The 15,973-nt window shown below is 53.5% G+C and overlaps 5 protein-coding genes across 5 annotated transcripts; 3 read left to right on the top strand and 2 right to left on the bottom strand.

Moving 5' to 3' along the window:
* Window positions 1-1,733: 1,733 nt before the first annotated feature.
* C8A04DRAFT_33744 (uncharacterized protein) lies at window positions 1,734-3,198 on the bottom strand (the record flags this gene model as incomplete). The annotated part of the gene is made up of 5 exons (XM_062782578.1): window positions 1,734-2,268; window positions 2,366-2,535; window positions 2,614-2,687; window positions 2,772-3,002; window positions 3,066-3,198. The coding sequence occupies 5 exons, from the start codon at window positions 3,196-3,198 to the stop codon at window positions 1,734-1,736; spliced, it is 1,143 nt and encodes a 380-aa protein (XP_062641665.1).
* Window positions 3,199-6,940: 3,742 nt separating this feature from the next.
* Window positions 6,941-9,618, top strand: C8A04DRAFT_33745 (uncharacterized protein; the record flags this gene model as incomplete). The annotated part of the gene is made up of 7 exons (XM_062782579.1): window positions 6,941-7,687; window positions 7,721-7,960; window positions 8,042-8,530; window positions 8,612-8,684; window positions 8,743-9,050; window positions 9,110-9,323; window positions 9,386-9,618. The coding sequence occupies 7 exons, from the start codon at window positions 6,941-6,943 to the stop codon at window positions 9,616-9,618; spliced, it is 2,304 nt and encodes a 767-aa protein (XP_062641666.1).
* Window positions 9,619-10,165: 547 nt separating this feature from the next.
* Window positions 10,166-12,527, top strand: C8A04DRAFT_24103 (uncharacterized protein; the record flags this gene model as incomplete). Its single annotated transcript, XM_062778978.1, has 2 exons — window positions 10,166-10,944; window positions 11,996-12,527. 2 exons carry the CDS (start codon window positions 10,166-10,168, stop codon window positions 12,525-12,527), a joined length of 1,311 nt encoding a protein of 436 aa, XP_062641667.1.
* A 1,092-nt stretch (window positions 12,528-13,619) lies between these two features.
* On the top strand, window positions 13,620-14,246 carry C8A04DRAFT_24104 (uncharacterized protein; the record flags this gene model as incomplete). The annotated part of the gene is made up of 1 exon (XM_062778979.1): window positions 13,620-14,246. One exon carries the CDS (start codon window positions 13,620-13,622, stop codon window positions 14,244-14,246), a length of 627 nt encoding a protein of 208 aa, XP_062641668.1.
* A 727-nt stretch (window positions 14,247-14,973) lies between these two features.
* On the bottom strand, window positions 14,974-15,490 carry C8A04DRAFT_24105 (uncharacterized protein; the record flags this gene model as incomplete). The annotated part of the gene is made up of 2 exons (XM_062778980.1): window positions 14,974-15,288; window positions 15,446-15,490. 2 exons carry the CDS (start codon window positions 15,488-15,490, stop codon window positions 14,974-14,976), a joined length of 360 nt encoding a protein of 119 aa, XP_062641669.1.
* Between the last annotated feature and the right edge of the window lie 483 nt (window positions 15,491-15,973).

Consider the following 15,973-nt stretch of genomic DNA (forward strand, 5'->3'; position numbering starts at 1 on the left):
GAGGAAAAGCTGCGGGTCAATAGCTATTGTTCCCAACTCATTTCCAGGAAAATTGAAGCCAAGATTATCGAAACACGGAAAACCCACTTTGGGTTAGTAACGGCCGTGTATAAAACTAACCGTTTCTCGCATCTTCACACTTTTTGATCCGCTGGTTCACGGACTAGCGAACGAAACACCGTTGGCCATTTCCGCTGACGACATCATGAAAGCAACCCCACAGCATTGTTAACAGCTTTCCGAGAATAGCGAGCTGGGGGAAAAGGGGTGAAATCGAGGAGGGGCAGTAGATAATTAGTGCATACAGCGTGTGCGGCCAACCTGAGGACAAGCATTTGCAGACACACTATTGACGTTGTTGTTACAAGGGGGGAGGCAACGGTAGTCCAAAGCTGGGTAGCAAGCATTCCGCGTTGTCACTGGGCCCCTGCCCCTCGTTTTACACGTCTAAGTAGGTACCTAGGTATTACTTAACGGAAGGAATCGGCCAAACACGTCCTCATGAACTTCGTTTAATCTCGTTTTATGATGAGAACCGCGAAACGTGGGCTTGAAGTGACAGAAGAGTGACAGGTTAATATGATCCCAAATCTACACCAGAGCGGATTGGCCTTTGTCGCTGAAAACTAGAATTTGGGAGGGGACCCCGCAGTTGTTTTATGCCTATCGCACAGTAATTTTTTCACAGGTATCTAGCTGTGCTAGCTGTGTCTGTGCGTTCCTCATCCTCCATACTTCGCCATTTGCGTAGTTTCCGGTCTCATGCAGACATGACTTAATTACCTTCTAGGGGCCTCGGGTAGCAAACATTATCGACAATACGCCCGTGGCCAGATGAGGGATCTAGAAGCACCGAGCCCAGGGAGGCCAAGGGAATAAGACGTGTGATGTGTTGGTGCCGCCGACCTTCATGCAACACGTATGGCGGGAAACTTCCAGTTGTATGCATCAGGGCCCAAGGTGGTGTCAGGCAGAAAGCATTCTACACAGTTTGGAGTTGTAGCTCTTCCCGGCCCTGTCGGAAAGGACCCGGGAGATATCGACCGAACGTCGCAGGCGGAAAGCGTGGCGTAGGATCCCTCCCCCCTCTAAGCCGGGAATCATCATGGAACACACTGTACTCTCTGCATGAGGAAAGGAAGAAACCAATCTATCTCTCATCGGTGCTGGCAGATACTTGCTCACAGAAGTCGACGGCTGCCCCGGGGAAGCCTAGGGCGGGCAAGGGAAGGACCGACATGATCCATCACCCGGGAAACTGTGCGGGAGGGGTATTCAGGCAGGATCCCAGTCTCCTGCCCCCTCCGCTCCCAGTGACTGGAACACACGCGCAAGAAGCCGGGAGCTCACAAAGGTTCATCGAGTAGACGAAGAGGCTGCTTTGTTTCTGCGAAAATTCGTGACATAAGATCGAACAAATTGAAACCCTCCGCAGAATCCATCTCACGCCAATGTGTCTTGTAATACACTGGCGCACACGTCGAACCACTCCCATTTCTTCGCACTCCTCTGGCTAGGTACTAGCTCTGTCCTATTACCTCCTCGAAACTGCGATTTGCCGTCGGTAAATGAGTGGACTGGCAGAAAACAAAACAAAAAAGCCTGCGCACTGTTGTCCTTGTTGGCAAATAGAGAGAAAGGGACGAACAAAAGACGAAGAAGGATAGAAAAAGGTCTGGTCTTTGATGGTGTTAGCCTCAGATTCAGACGGTGTAGTTGAGACCCTCGGGAATTTAGGAGAAGCCACTGGCGTTGACGTCTTGGTTGTCCTCAAGCATGAAAGCAGCCGAGCCGGCGGTGTATTTGGGCGGCTCATACAAAGCCGATGGCTTGACCTGGTATTGCTTCTTGAGCTCGGGGAAGCCATTGCCGTCGGGGCCATACGCAGCTTCCCAGGGCACCCGCATTGACTTGGGAATGGACCAGGCCAGCTTTGGGCTCCGTAGCCAGAGACGGACGAGATGACGCCCAGGCCCTGCCTCGGGGTCGACGTATGAGTCGCGGGCGTGAAGGAAACCGAGGTTGTTAATGAACACCATATCACCGGCTTTCAAGTCCAAATGAGACTTGTGTTTCGATGCCAAACTGGAGAGAATGTCTAGGGACTCAAGTTGCAACGGGCTTAGCGCAGGAATGTCAGACTCGATCCCAGCCTTAGCCGTTGTGGGATGGAGGCCAAGACGTCCGGGATCAACACTGACGAGGATCTTGTCATCCTCGTACACATGCAGGAGAGGTGCGACAATGTGCCGAGGAGGGTCGCCAGACCTATAACACGGGATGTTAGAGACCAGGTTTGTTTCAGTGGCCCGAGGCCGCGAGCAGGCCCGTCGCTCAGTCGATAGCGAGAAGACGGCTAACTCACACTTGTATGGGCCAGCTAGGGTCGCAGAGCGCGGCAAGAGCGTCCGGGTATGACTCGAGGAGTTCTTTGTAGACATCCCATGATGAGGCTACGAAGGTGTCCCCACCGGTCTGGGCCTGCGACCGAAGATGAAGCGCAAGAATTTCGGCTCCCATGTCACAATGCCAAGCCTACACATAGCAGAAGCCGTTTGTTAGCAAATGTTTTGGGACCTGACTCCATACGAAAGATTTGATTGAACGACTTACCAAGCCGGTGGTAGTGTGGATCCCATGACGCATGGCGGGAGGTGTGGTCCAGACTTTGGAAGCTGTGACGTGGGCTGTGATTGTTGTTAGCCAATGGATCGGGGTTTGGTGAGTTGGGGACCACACAAAGGGAGAGGAATGATGAGAAATTCACCTACTCAGCATGGAACCCTTCTTGTCCTGGACACCCCTCAGCTCGCCGATATGACTGGAGATTCCGAGAAAAACTGTCACATTATCCTCGGCAGTGTATTTCGCAGGATCCAGGCCTCTGATGATCGCGACACCGCAACCATGGTGGATGTCTTGGGAGGCACGGGCGAGCTGAGCCTGAATTGTGGGCAGAGAAAAGGTGTCACGCGTCACGGTGTCTGCATCGAGCCCGCGATCTATGGCTGGTTAGTCTGATGTCCGTAGTTCCGTGAATGAGATTCATGGCTCTGAACACTGACCATTGAAGCTCCGCAACGCCGCCTCTATCTCTTCAACATCATGGTGGCCGAGGATCACGATGTGGGGTAGTCGTTTACTGCCTACACCCTTGGGCGCCGGTGAGACCAAGGTAGACTCGACCTCGGATGACATGTTGTTTCGAAGGGCGTTGGAAGGAAGGTGGAAACAGGCGCCTATTGATAGTAGTGACGCGAATCTATTGCTAGAGATTTAGACTTGGGCGGTCACACGCAGAGCTTGGGAGAAAAGATAGGTGTGCGTCGAAGTCCTTGGTGCGGCAAAAGAGTTCTCGGTCTCTGGGAATCTCAAGGACCCTTTATCCTCCCTCAATCTTCGGCCGCCTCCAACGTTCCTCCCTTCCCACCAACGCTCCCCCCCGCTGGAGAGCGATACAGTTTGTACTGGGTGCGGAGAACAAACAACTTCGATGTGATATCCAATCGCCTGGACAGGGAAGAGGCGGGGTAATGGCTCTCAATACCTCCATAATGAAATGCGTGACCCGTCGGGGTTGTGGAATCGCGTGATAACTAGCATACGGACAGTGTTGACGGAGTCGAGGACAGTACTCCGTATTGCCGAACACTGTGGACCTGCAATCGGATGACAAACGCAAGGCTAAATTCATACAGCCGACTAGGTGGTTAGCTTGCTGTTATTGTTGGATCTGTCGACGGAAAGAAAGGGGCGGGGAGAGCACTTGAGAAAGACTGTTCCTTGGCTGTAGTTACCTGTCTCTTGGGTTGGTGTTTGACTTCGGCTATCCATTGTCAGGTATGGCGCTCCGCTGATAGTAAATTGTTGTATGGATGGCTTTCTTGCGGCCCCCAGGCCCAGCCGTTGGCCAAACCTGAGCTTTGGGTTGATTCGACTGCCATGGAGGAGGCTAAGTTGTGGAGGAGAGGTTGAGGAAGTCTACGCGGCAGCAGAGCGCAACGGGACCCGCAGGGTTGAACTGGGACTGGGATGAGCGCGCTTAACCAACATCAAAGTAACCGCACACCCTTGGCAAGGGGGAAGGGGGAAGGGGGAGGGGTTACTGGTATTGGGACACCCCTCGGTGGTTTTATTCTTTGACAGGAACAACGAACAGTCTCAGAAACGTGATCGCGGAGGAAAAGGTCCATTGATTTTGGGTCCCACCACATCACAACAAGGCATCGAGTGCCAGAAACCTTGTGCATCTGGCCCCCATCGAGTCTGGGGCAGGTCCCCAGGGCGAGCTAGGTGGAAAGTCATCGGAGCCAAACGCCGACAGTTTGCACAAAAAGGCTCGCTGAGACTCGGGGACGTCTTCTGGCACACTCACTCGAGTGAATATGAGGGTACATCTGGCCTCTTCGTTCCCATTTTGGGTAGAGACCTGGGAGGCTTAATCCAACTCATTGACTCCAGATTGGGCCACGGATGAGGTGACGTTGAGGTTGGTGTCTCGTTTTCTTCGGGAATGGGAAGACTAGACGATGCGCACGGAATTTACTGACGCCTCTGCCGTCAGCGTCGCCTCCTCGCCCCAAAAAACTCAACAAGCGGCCCGGCGGTTGCGGTAATCGCAAGTAATGTGACCGTTTGTACTTGAGACTCCGGGAGTGGTTATTTTTCTTTGAGAGCTGATTCATGTTTGCCGCGAGGATCGCTTAGAGATGTGTCGCCGGTCTTGTGAAGCGCGCTAGCCCAGGAAAGCAGCACATTGGGTGGTGGGGGGTCGTAGGGTCGGGGACATCTGTGTTTTTCCTCTCTCCCTCCCCTTGCCCCTATTTGTGTGCGCGGCTTGCAGGGACCGATCTTGCTGTTGGCGATCGTCCTCGATTCTCAGGCCCTGCTGATCCTTTGTCTTTGGTTTCCACCTGAGATCAAAACGGCTGCTCAGTGAGCCGGCCTTGACATGCTGGGGAAACGTGGAGCTCCGCGGTTCCTTGCTCGCTCCACAAAACCCACAGTGACGGCGTGCTTCCGACTGGCTGTGCAATTCCGCTCGAGGACAAAGCATTCCGAGATCGTTGGCGTCGAGATATCTACGCTTCGCGACCCTGAATTTTCTACGATGTACTGCGTATGTACGAGTAACTGCAGAGGTAAGTCAAATGGCACGCCTGTTGTGGCGACTGAAGGAGATGCAAAGGATACGCCCTTTCTCTCATTACTTATCTCTCCCCATTTCACTCCCGCGACGCGATTGGTGTCTGGTATTTTGCCTGCATCTTGACTTTTTAGTGGAGAAGGCGGAACGCGCGTGGCGCTGGGTTGTGAGATCCGAGATCTCCATGACCAGGGATTTGATTGTGCCTTTCTCGTCTCGGATGCGCATGAACGCAATCTACCCAAAGGGAACAGCAAAGAGCCCTAGAACCGGGCAGGTGTTGAATGCCGCTTGTTGCTGGCTGTCGGTATGGCCCATGCGGCCAACCAAAAACAGCAGCTTTTGCAGGTTAACGACCTGGCTTCCTGCCCGCCGCTCTGGCGAGACCCGCGCAGAATTGTGAAGGAACCGGCCACTCGCACGTTGCCCGGCGAGTAAACCCCGTTTTTCTCCATCACATTTCAGGCGTGAGTGCCGAATCCAGCATTCCGCCATCGGTCGCATCCCCACGCAAAGCTCCCGAGAGGCACCTCAGTTAATGCCGGGGGTAAGATCCAGTGGATGACTTCGGAACCTTCGGCCGACAAGTCTCGTTGATGCGCGCTTGAAGTCGTGTAATCTTTGACTTCCCGCAGGACGGAGCTAGCAATCGTCCTTTGCAGCACCGATAATTTTGATCCGCAGCCTTCTGGAGCCTCCCTGGTTCCCCTACCTACCCAATGCTCTAAGCCTAGCCACTTTAGGCGTTCTTGGTCGAGGCTTGCGTGCCCTGTGACTTGATAATATCAACTCGAATTGAAAGGTTGACTTTCATCGACGGCTTGGCGCAGTCGACGTTGATCCGAATGTGGCTTGCTTTCCCACCGGCCTGGCCCGCCCCTAGGTTCTCGGTACCCCGATTCTCCTCGACGTGCTCTCACTCAGGCAATCAACCTTGCGCTCGCAAACCCCCACCCTTGGTCGAGAGTGTTTTCGGTTCACGGCCTTGGGTTTTTCATCAACAAGTTACAGAAGCACCGTGGCACGCAGCCCAGCCTTCCCGGCGTTCCCGCCACGCTGGCGGCGCGATTTGCGCGGCAACGCCTCTCGGGAATCGAGATAACCAGCCGGCACGCGGTCGGTTGTAGCCGCACCTTCCAGCCCGCCCGGCTTGGTGCTGAACCCATCCACATCATTGCCTTCTTGTGGCTGTACCACCCGCCTCGATCGCGAGGCAGCTCGGGCGCAGCCTGGCGTAACGTTTAACCGTGAGCCTGGAATCTTTTCTCCATTAGGCGCTGCCCCTCCCCAGAACGAAGGCACGAAAAACCCGGCTTGTGTTTCCATGTCGAATGTATCCTCCTTTCCGAGCCACACGCATGATTCAGCAGCCAGGCACCGCCGAGGAACCACTTGGGTTGAAACGTACCTACCACACGCCATCAATGGAGACGGAGATCCGAGGACAGACCCCGTCTCCACATGACAAGATTATTCAAGATCTGGTATTTTCCCTCCCTGAACGTGGGAGCTTTTGTGAATATTAAAATAACGTTTCTTTATCCTCGATAGGCTGTCACTGCCGATGCTGTGTTACCCAGCTGCCCTTCAAATGCAGCTACCAGAGGAACAAAACGGCCCCGTCCGTGTGTCCTTCTTTCAACCGTTAGTCAGCCACAGGGAGGAGCTACTATTTGGGAACACGACCTTCATCTCGGACACGTAACGCACCGTACAGGAGACATCAGCGATGCCTTTCGTTTTATCGCACCGGGCGCGCCCCCTACCTCTTTCGTGGCCCATGGCCCGCCCTGGATGGCGCAGGCCGACCTAGATCGAAACCCGCACTTCCACGAACAAATCCAGACATCACGAGAAGAAAGCCAGGCCGCACACTCCTTTCATTTTGGCCCAGGACCAACCGAGCAATTCAACGTTGATGCTGGGATACGTGGCCCTACTCATACTCCGTATGGCATCCCCCCGTTTCCTCCGGTCGATCAGGTCAGCACCGGGCCGTTTCACGATCAGTGGTCTCGTTTCCCACAGAGCCCCCCAATACAAATAGAGTCTCTAGACGAGTATGAACGCAGGTCAATGTACCATCATCCGACATCTCTTCCCACACCACCGCCATTCCCAAATGCGGGCCAGGCCCCTTTCGAGGGTATTCCCTGTGATCCAGATGCTCTCGACCACCTTCAAGTTGGCGCTGTGTATAATGACTTCAGCTGCCCTCCGATTGCGGCGTCATTTGTAGACACAGGGTTGAGCCCATACACACACATCACTCCCGACGATGAACCCAACGCACGACTTTTGACGCTACCGAACTCGTCAGGGTTCACGCCGGGGATGGCGGGTACTTCAATGAGTCCCAAAAGCTCCTCTCAACCTCCCGCCAGATTGGTATCCTTAATGGGGACCTTAACCGGACATCAACCCCCCCACGGGGAGAATTATTTTGGTCCCGGTGAGGCACTGGGGGTTCACCAGGCACCCACCTCTCTCAGAGGTGTACCAGACTTCGGAATAGAAGGGCCGCCTCAACCTGCCTTGCTGGTTCCCAACGTCTTACATAGCCAACCGATGAAGATCGAAGAAGCAACCTACTCCGCAAAAGTTCAGACCAAATCTACCACTCTCCCGTGGAACTCTCCGATCACACCGGGAATCCGCCATCAAACCGATGCGAACACCGAGGGCGGCCCGGGTAGTGATGGTTCTGGCAGCCGAAGAAAGCGAGGCCGATTTTCCAACGAAGTACTACGGAGGCAGACATCAAACACACGTACCATGGGGGCTTGTCTACGGTGTCACAATCAAAAAATTCGTGTAAGTCGGCTAACGGACCCTTTCGTTCACCTCCTTTTTGCTCGAGCGGGTTACTAATTTTGGCAATGGACGTGGTAAAAGTGCACACCCAATCCATCGGACGACACCAACCCATTCGCACCTTGTAAAACGTGTCTCGGCGTTCGCAGGGATTCCAAGAAGATGATCCATTACATCCCTTGTCTCCGATTCAAGTTGAGTATGATGACGCTATACCGTGCCGGAGGCCTGAACTACACCCAACGCTTTGACCACACCAAAGTTACCGATGTTGTCGACTATGTCGACGATGTCATTTATGATATTGAGATTGCGCAGAACTTTTGTCCGGCTCCCCTTCCTCTACGAGTCCGACGTTTCAAACCCGAGACGTCCGACCTGACGCGATGGAAGTATCTTGAGGATGGCATCCCCAAATCTCAAGACACCGGAGCGTTTTGTCTTGCCAGCATTGAGAAAACTGCGAGGGAATTCAACCAGCATTACATCAACGTATATGCATTGAAGGGGTTACAAAAAGTAGGGGTGGACTCGGACGATCTCACTAGAGGTGTCTTCGAGATGATTGAGGTAAACAAACACCCAAACTTGATCGTGCAGAACCGCCTTCTTACGTGGATTCAATAGACCGTCATCAACACTAAACACGAGGAACCGAGAGAAAGAAGTAGCGGAAATCACCAAGCGTTTCTGCTGAAGCTCGTCCGTCTTTGGTTTGCAATAAGTTAGTCGACGCCGTTGTCATTGTGCTATTGTTAGGTGTTGCTTACCGTCAACTATAGGACATGGAACCGGATCGGCATGGTATTCCCGCGGTGAAGAAAGTCTTGGGTTGAGCTCGGTGCTGCCGTCCGGCAAAATACCGGTCTCTCGTATGATTGTCGCCCAATTTGATAGCATACGACACGAACGTGTTTTTAAGAAGATCGCCCCGGAAGTCCTCCGGACCATCGAAACATTCCTCACATCGTCTAACAAGGAAGCGTGGTTCACCGTTTTCCTCGCAACATTTTTACTTCTCCATCAGGTCGCTTCTACCTCGAAAGATCGCTATCGCCACTCTAAACAAAACTCGCGGGGGCAAAAGCTGGTATGTTAGGTCCTGTTTGTGAACTCGCTCTTGACGGTAACCGCTAAACGATGTTGTAGGAGACTCGTTATGGAAAGATTATGGACCCTCTTGTGGTTTTTGTTGAGGAGGCTCATCATAGTGCCGTGATGCTTCTAGCTTACTGGCAGTATTATAAGCGATGCGACCTCATGAATTTCAATTGGGACTCCGTTGCGGACTCGCCGTTATCATGCCTGGAAAGTTACCAGGTTGAATTTTTGAAGAGGACGGTGGGACTTCTCAAAGAGAAACGTAAGCTGTTTTCTGGGCTGTAATTAGCAAGGAGGGGCCTGCTTTAGCTAACGTCACAACAGTACCCTCAATTCCGACAACACCAATCGAAGGCTGTTGGGAACATGAACTCTTTTGGGTCTCGAAAATGTTCATGTCAACCCCATCGCCGGGGGTTGATTGGAACCCACCAGAGACGTTTACTGTGGCGAAACCCAGTGTCGGCAACGAAGAGCCCCAGCAACTTTCTGGGGTCGGGCGAAGCATTTTGCTGAATCCTCTGGCTTCATCAAATCCTTTGCTCAAACCGCGATGAGGTATCTTCCCCTGTGTTAGCCGTCAATCACTAGCCTGAGCAGCTGTGGTGGCGATAATAAACATGGAGTGCCCTATTGTGTAAAGCCATTACTTCCATATTGACAAAATGCTCGTGACTTTTATCCCGATGGGTGTGTGACATTGGAAGGGCTGTGCAGGAAAAGGCCTCCGACCTGCAGATATTACTGGTCATGATGCATGGAAAGACAGCCACCCCAAATCTTGAGCATGCGCCAGGGGGTCCAGCGTCCATACCAACCTCAGGCTTAGCCACCGCCCTAAAATTTGAAACACAAGGCGATCACACCCCATTTCCCGCCCTAGAATTCTCGAGAACATTTATGCCACTCCTCCTCTCTATCATACTCTCGACTCTCGTCCACCCAGCACCCGCTCATCTCAATCCATGGCGACTTCAAGTTGTCGCAATACGAAGTCGCCCTTCACCCGCTCAAGGGTTCTCCGTTCTATTCGTCTCACGCGGTGCTTTGATACCCTAGTACCTCAACCCCTTTGGGCATCCAGGCGTAGGCTTCTTTCCCAAGATGGGACTACACACATGCGGTAAACCCGTCAGGCAGGCCGCTGGCTGGCCACCCGAGTCACCTGCTTCCCAGCACGGCAATCAGCACCGCAACTTGGAGCACAACGAGGACAACCGCATGGCTTCAAAGCTCGCCGGTATCGAGTCTTGGCCTGAGACTGCCACTGACATGCCAGCGTCACCAAGAGCCAAGTGGGAGGATGAGGATGACACAACGCTTATTGCGCCTGCGCCGAACCCGGCCCCCCATCGTCACTCTCCGCCCCCCCGTCGAGGGCCCCGCTCAGCCTATGTGTCGGCGGTCGACGATAGCCTTTCTGATTTCGACCCTGGCCTGCCACATGTTAGGGGAAGCGGCAATCCCCGCCAGTCTAACGCTCAAGATGATAACTCGTCTGAGTTAATCAAGACACCGGAGACAAGGCCTATTTCCCAGGAGGAGCTTGTTGCCGAAGTCAAAGCGATTTATGCCGGCCTAGTTGTGGTCGAAAAGAAATGTATCGAGATCGACAATGACCCCAACAACACCAAACCCAACAAGTTGAACAACGACCAATGGCGGGCCCTGGTTGATCTGCATCGCACGCTGCTTCACGAACACTATGACTTTTTCCTGGCCGCCAACCACCCTTGGGCGAGCCCGGCCCTCAAGCGCTCAGCATCGAAATACAGCCAACCATGCGGATTTCCCAAAATTGAGGTGGAACGGCATTCTATCCTTGACTTCATATCTCAATTCATTTCCAAGCTCGGGGAAGGGGCCGATGGGGAGTTGTTAAAGTGGGTTCAGATGGCCGAAGACGTCCTCGACCGACTCTATAAACGATTTTGGCCGGCCGATTTTGAAACCTTGGTCTACCTTTTGCGCTTTTACTGCTTCTTTAACGAATTCCCCAGTGGGATACGCCACCTCTGTACAACGATGCCGTGGACCATTTGGCCAGCACTGGTTGTGCTTTGGGGGGTTTGCTGGATGTTCATTCTGAACCGAGCTGACCCGCGACGTAACCCTTCCCTGCTGCCAGGGCAGCCACGGTGGGAGCGGGATCTCGACGCTTATGGTTTGTTCCTCAACTTCATTTGCGCCTGTGCAGCAGCTTACAATGTGACAGTGGACTTTGCTGAAATCTATCAAACCCATGATAGCAGCTTCTTGCATGAGCTCTGGAATGCTGACCTGACGACTTCCCATGCCACATTCGTGGAACTTGAAGGTCCTTCGACGCCCATTCACAATACCTTCACCGGGTCTTACCAAACAAGTGACCCGTTGACTATGATGTCGAACCACGGTATCCTTCCACCTTTCTCGGCTTCGCCATCCGTGGGTCCTGCGAGCCTCGCCATAAATTTGCCGCAAACTGTACCACTAGCAGCAGGCCAAGTACCCGTGTCATTACACATTCCTGCGAACGAGGACTCGGATTGGACATCCCAACATCTGGCCCCGGTAACCGCGTTTGCTCAACACATGGGCGCTCACCACATACTTCAACCAGACCGGGCTACCATGAAGAGGGTTCCTGGGGGTACCGTCAGGACACGTGCTAAATCGTAGGTCTATTCTTGAGGGCGTCTTGTATTCTGTGAGCTAACATCTATTCTTCAGGTCTGCTGAATCGGCTTCTCTTACATGCCAGGAATGTGGGAAAAAGTTTACTAGAGAGGACAGTCTTCTTCGACACGAGCGGGAGCAAAACCATGGGAAGTTTGCAGGCTCCGATCAAACCGAGTTCCGTTGCCCAAACTCTCAATGCAGGAGATCAGCTATGGGTAACGGCTTTCAGCGAAAGGACAAGCTCGAGGAACACAAACTGAAAAAATCATGTAGACCTGGCCGGAGGCTGTCAAAGGCAAGCCACCGGCTCACTTCCAACGGCCTTCGCACCGCGCTCCCCATTCACCTTGCTCTGGCATACGGCTTGAACCATGGCGGTGCGAATGAAGTTGCACTCGTCGAGTCTCCAGCTTCAAACCATGATGACGCGAATGAAGCCCTGTCAGACGGAATAAGCAGTCCTAAGTCCGCACCAGCTGTCCCGATGTCGGACGTCCCGATTCCGGTGCTCTTGTCGCGACCGGATGGGAGAGACTCGATTATGCATCCCCAGCGCGAGACATCCAGTGCGAAAAAGCCTGCTGGTGGGAAGCCCACCCTTTCTGAGAGGATTGAATACCACGAGAAATGTTACGAGGCCGACGTGGACGAGCTCAATGCGACAGACAGAGAGATCCGAGTCATGGAGGACGCGCTTCAGGCAAAACGACAGACCCGGCGGCAGGTCGAGGAACGCGTTACTACTACCAAGAGTGAGATCGAGATGCTTAAAAGGCAACGGGACGGGAACGTTTCCGGCGGTTGAGAGGATGCTGAACGCCTTGATCGGCTACCAACAGCTTGAACGACTTCGACGTTCGTCCGACGGCAGAAATACGTGGCCATGACTTCTTCGGAGCCGATACCGATAATGGGCCTCAAGCGACAAAGGAAATTTGGAGAAATAGGGCTCTCAGTTGGTCTTGGCGAGCGAGGGTCATTTCTTTAGAGAATGTTAGAATGTCTATTTATACCTTAAGAACTGACCTGATATTATGTGCCACTGGAAGTTTTTTGGTCTCATAGAAAACCCTAACCATGAACGCGGTTATGCACCAACCCTCCCAGCAGCTAGCAACCACCTCGGTTGATTCAACCTTGGTCTGTTGAACCTCGTTCAATTGAAGTTGGCCGCTTAGCTCGTTGAATTGAACCTGTAGTTGTGACAAGACAGACCGGTGCGCTTGGGCGGATGCACGCGGTTAAGGTAAGGGTTGTGCTTAAGTAAATTTTTTAAGGTTAGACATTCTTATTTACATGGTAGTAAGGCTTTAAAGTTACCAACAAGTCAAAAACGGCAGCCCTGGCAGCGACACAGGAATTCCGGGTCGTGCGTGGCATTACATTGCGCGTCTGGAGCCTGGATACGGCATTTTCGCGATCGGCTAGCATACGCGGAACTAGAGGAAATGAAAGGAGGAGGAAAGGCAGAACTGTGGCGAGGGACGAGGGCATGAAAGTATTTATCCTCAAGAGTTGACCTCGCGAACGGATCCAGCAGCTGGGAGCGACAAATATGGGATTCGTGCGCTGGGCTAAATATGATTGGCGGATGGCGCAACCAGGTGGGTCGCGGCAGACCAGTCAAAAACGGCAGGCTGGACAGCGACACAGCTGTCCTTTTCTGGCAAGGACCCTGGCTTCGGCATCGTATAGCGACAGAAGTCACTCCAAAAACACTGCTTCAACATTAGGAACAAAAGTACCTGCAATAGTCCTGTTGTCGAGCAGCAGCATCGTCGATTTGTAACACTACCGAGAACAAAGCGGCGGTTTTACATATTACCCGCCCAATTTGCATCGACCAAGCAACTTGGACACACGGCACGCCATCACCCACTTCCTCCCGCCCGTCACAATGTCCGACCTCGACGCTTTCGACTTCCTCCCGCTTCAAATCGATCCCAAATCAAAGGCCATTAGCTCCGCACACCCATCCGCCTCACGCGCGCTCGAGAGCGAGCTGGCCGCGCTCAACAACCTGCACCGCTCCCTGCACGCGCTCGACACACCGCATATCGTGCCCCCACCGCCGGTGCCCGTTAACCCCAAGCGTAGCGCCAACATCAACAAGCTGCGCGAGTCCGGTAACTCCGAGTACCGCAAGCAACGCTATGCCGAAGCCGTCAAGTTCTACACATTAGGCCTCCAGATGGCGCTGGCGCGCCCTGCGTGGGAGCCCAGCCAGCTCGTGCGCGAAGAACTCCATGCTCTTTACAGCAACCGTGCTCAGGCGCACATGCACCAAGGCAACTGGCCCGAGGGTGCCATCGATGCGGAGGCGAGTGTAGAGTGCAAACGGCAGGGTAACGCTAAGGCTTGGTTCCGGCGTGGGCGGTGTCTGGTGGAAATGGGCCGTCTAGCCGAGGCAAGGGAGTGGGTGACTCGCGGACTGGAGTTCGAGGGCGAGGAGAAGGAGCTCAGTGAGCTTTTGAAGGAGGTGGATGGGAAACTTGATGAAGAGAAGGGGAGAAGGGATGCGTAAATTCCAAGGGAAGGTTCCCGGGGGAGGAGAGCGCAATATAATTAGTGGTGAGAAAGTATGCTGAGGGGAGGGGAGCATGGTTCTATTTCCTGTTGAATTTGTTCTTCACCTGGGTTCGGCGTTTCGGAGAATGGGCCATAAAGAAGGACTGAAAGTGTGTATCTCCATGAACCGAAAGACATTGTGACGACGCAAAGGGAAAATGAATATGAAGCTGCACATATGGCACGGTCTTTCATAAGCACCGTAAAAAGCAGCAACCTCGAAATACGTAGTTCCAACAAATCCTCCCAACATCTCCCATTCCCGCTTTCACCGATAGCATCGTCGCCAGTTTCCCATTGCCGTTTGAGCCTTTCCATTCCCATCGACGCCCGTATCCACATCCTACTGCGAAGATCCGTTACATCCGTCTCCCTGACAAACATCAAAAATACCAATAGCATCATGCTCAAATCAAACAAAGGAAATACAAAGGTTAGAAAAGGCGACCAGTCAGCTCCTCTCTTCTTTCCTACCCCTCAACCAGTCATGTCGCCCAAAAGGGATTGGAAGAGCGCCAGGGCTCATGATCTGACCGGAAAGGGCCAGGTGCCGTGTATCCCCAGCATGATATCCGCCGGTCGTTGTCCGGTACCACAGCAACATCCGAATCTCTATCTCATACTTCGTCAACCTTAGATAGTCGCCCCGTCACATCCCTCGCGCTCTTTTGCCAATTTCGGTCTCAGATCTTCTCTTCCTTTTCCGATGGAATTTCGGCGACCGTCGACTTGCTCCGTGGGCGCATGACGGCATCCTGGCTGGTCATACGACGGCCGAGAGCGCGCTCAAGTTTGGCGCTCAGCGCAAGCTTGGCGAGGTTGGTAGTCTTTTCTTCGTTGAGGTAGACTCGCTGGTCTGCAAGGCGCGGATTCTTGAGGCGCTCCAGTCCGTCAACGATGGGGCGAATCTCGGCGGTGACGCTGTCGGTGCTGAGCACAGTAGGGGTGATGGACGGCGCATTCATGCTGTACGTGGAGAAGCGGACGGATGTACGGGTCTGTCGATGATCGGCGTGGATTTGTGGTTAGCAAAACGTCCTTGGTAATGGTGTTGATTTATTGTTGTGTCATTTCGTGGGCCCCCGATGGACCGGGTGGAGTAGACACTTGGAAGATCTAGTCAGGTGATTTGAGAACATATGAGAGCGCACGAACCGAAGGCGCCATGATAGGGCGGGAAGACTCCAACGAGGTCGGCATTCTGGAGACTGGGGAGAAGCCTGTGGTCTCTCTTTTTGTGTTGGTTGTGATGATGCTCAGGGTGTGGTTCAATGTGAAACACCGCGCAGGAAACGTGGGCTTTGAAAGAGAGATTCGTGGGCTTTGAGCGGAAATGGTGGCGAAAAGGACCGGCTCGGTGCTTATCGCGTGGGTAAACTGGGGCCGTGAGTTTGTCAATTCTTGTCGCTGTTGCTGTTTGATCAGGAAGAGATGAACAGGCAGGCCTGAGTGCGGTGATGGGCAAGGGGGTAAAGGAGGAGGAAAATGGCCCCCATTCGGGGAGTGGCCGCACCACCTGCAGCCCGCCCACATGGGCGTCCTGTTTCTACCGAAGGGGCCGTTGCCATTTGGCACAAAAAGCGGGCCCCTGGGGAGAATGCTAGGAAGATCCTTACCATTTCTGAGCCAAACCCCCCATGAAACAAGTGACCTGCAATCACACACACTCCCTCTCTCCGGTCA

This window comes from Dichotomopilus funicola (genome assembly GCF_033296635.1).
Source record: "Dichotomopilus funicola strain CBS 141.50 unplaced genomic scaffold C8A04scaffold_1, whole genome shotgun sequence".
Lineage (NCBI taxonomy): Eukaryota > Fungi > Ascomycota > Sordariomycetes > Sordariales > Chaetomiaceae > Dichotomopilus > Dichotomopilus funicola.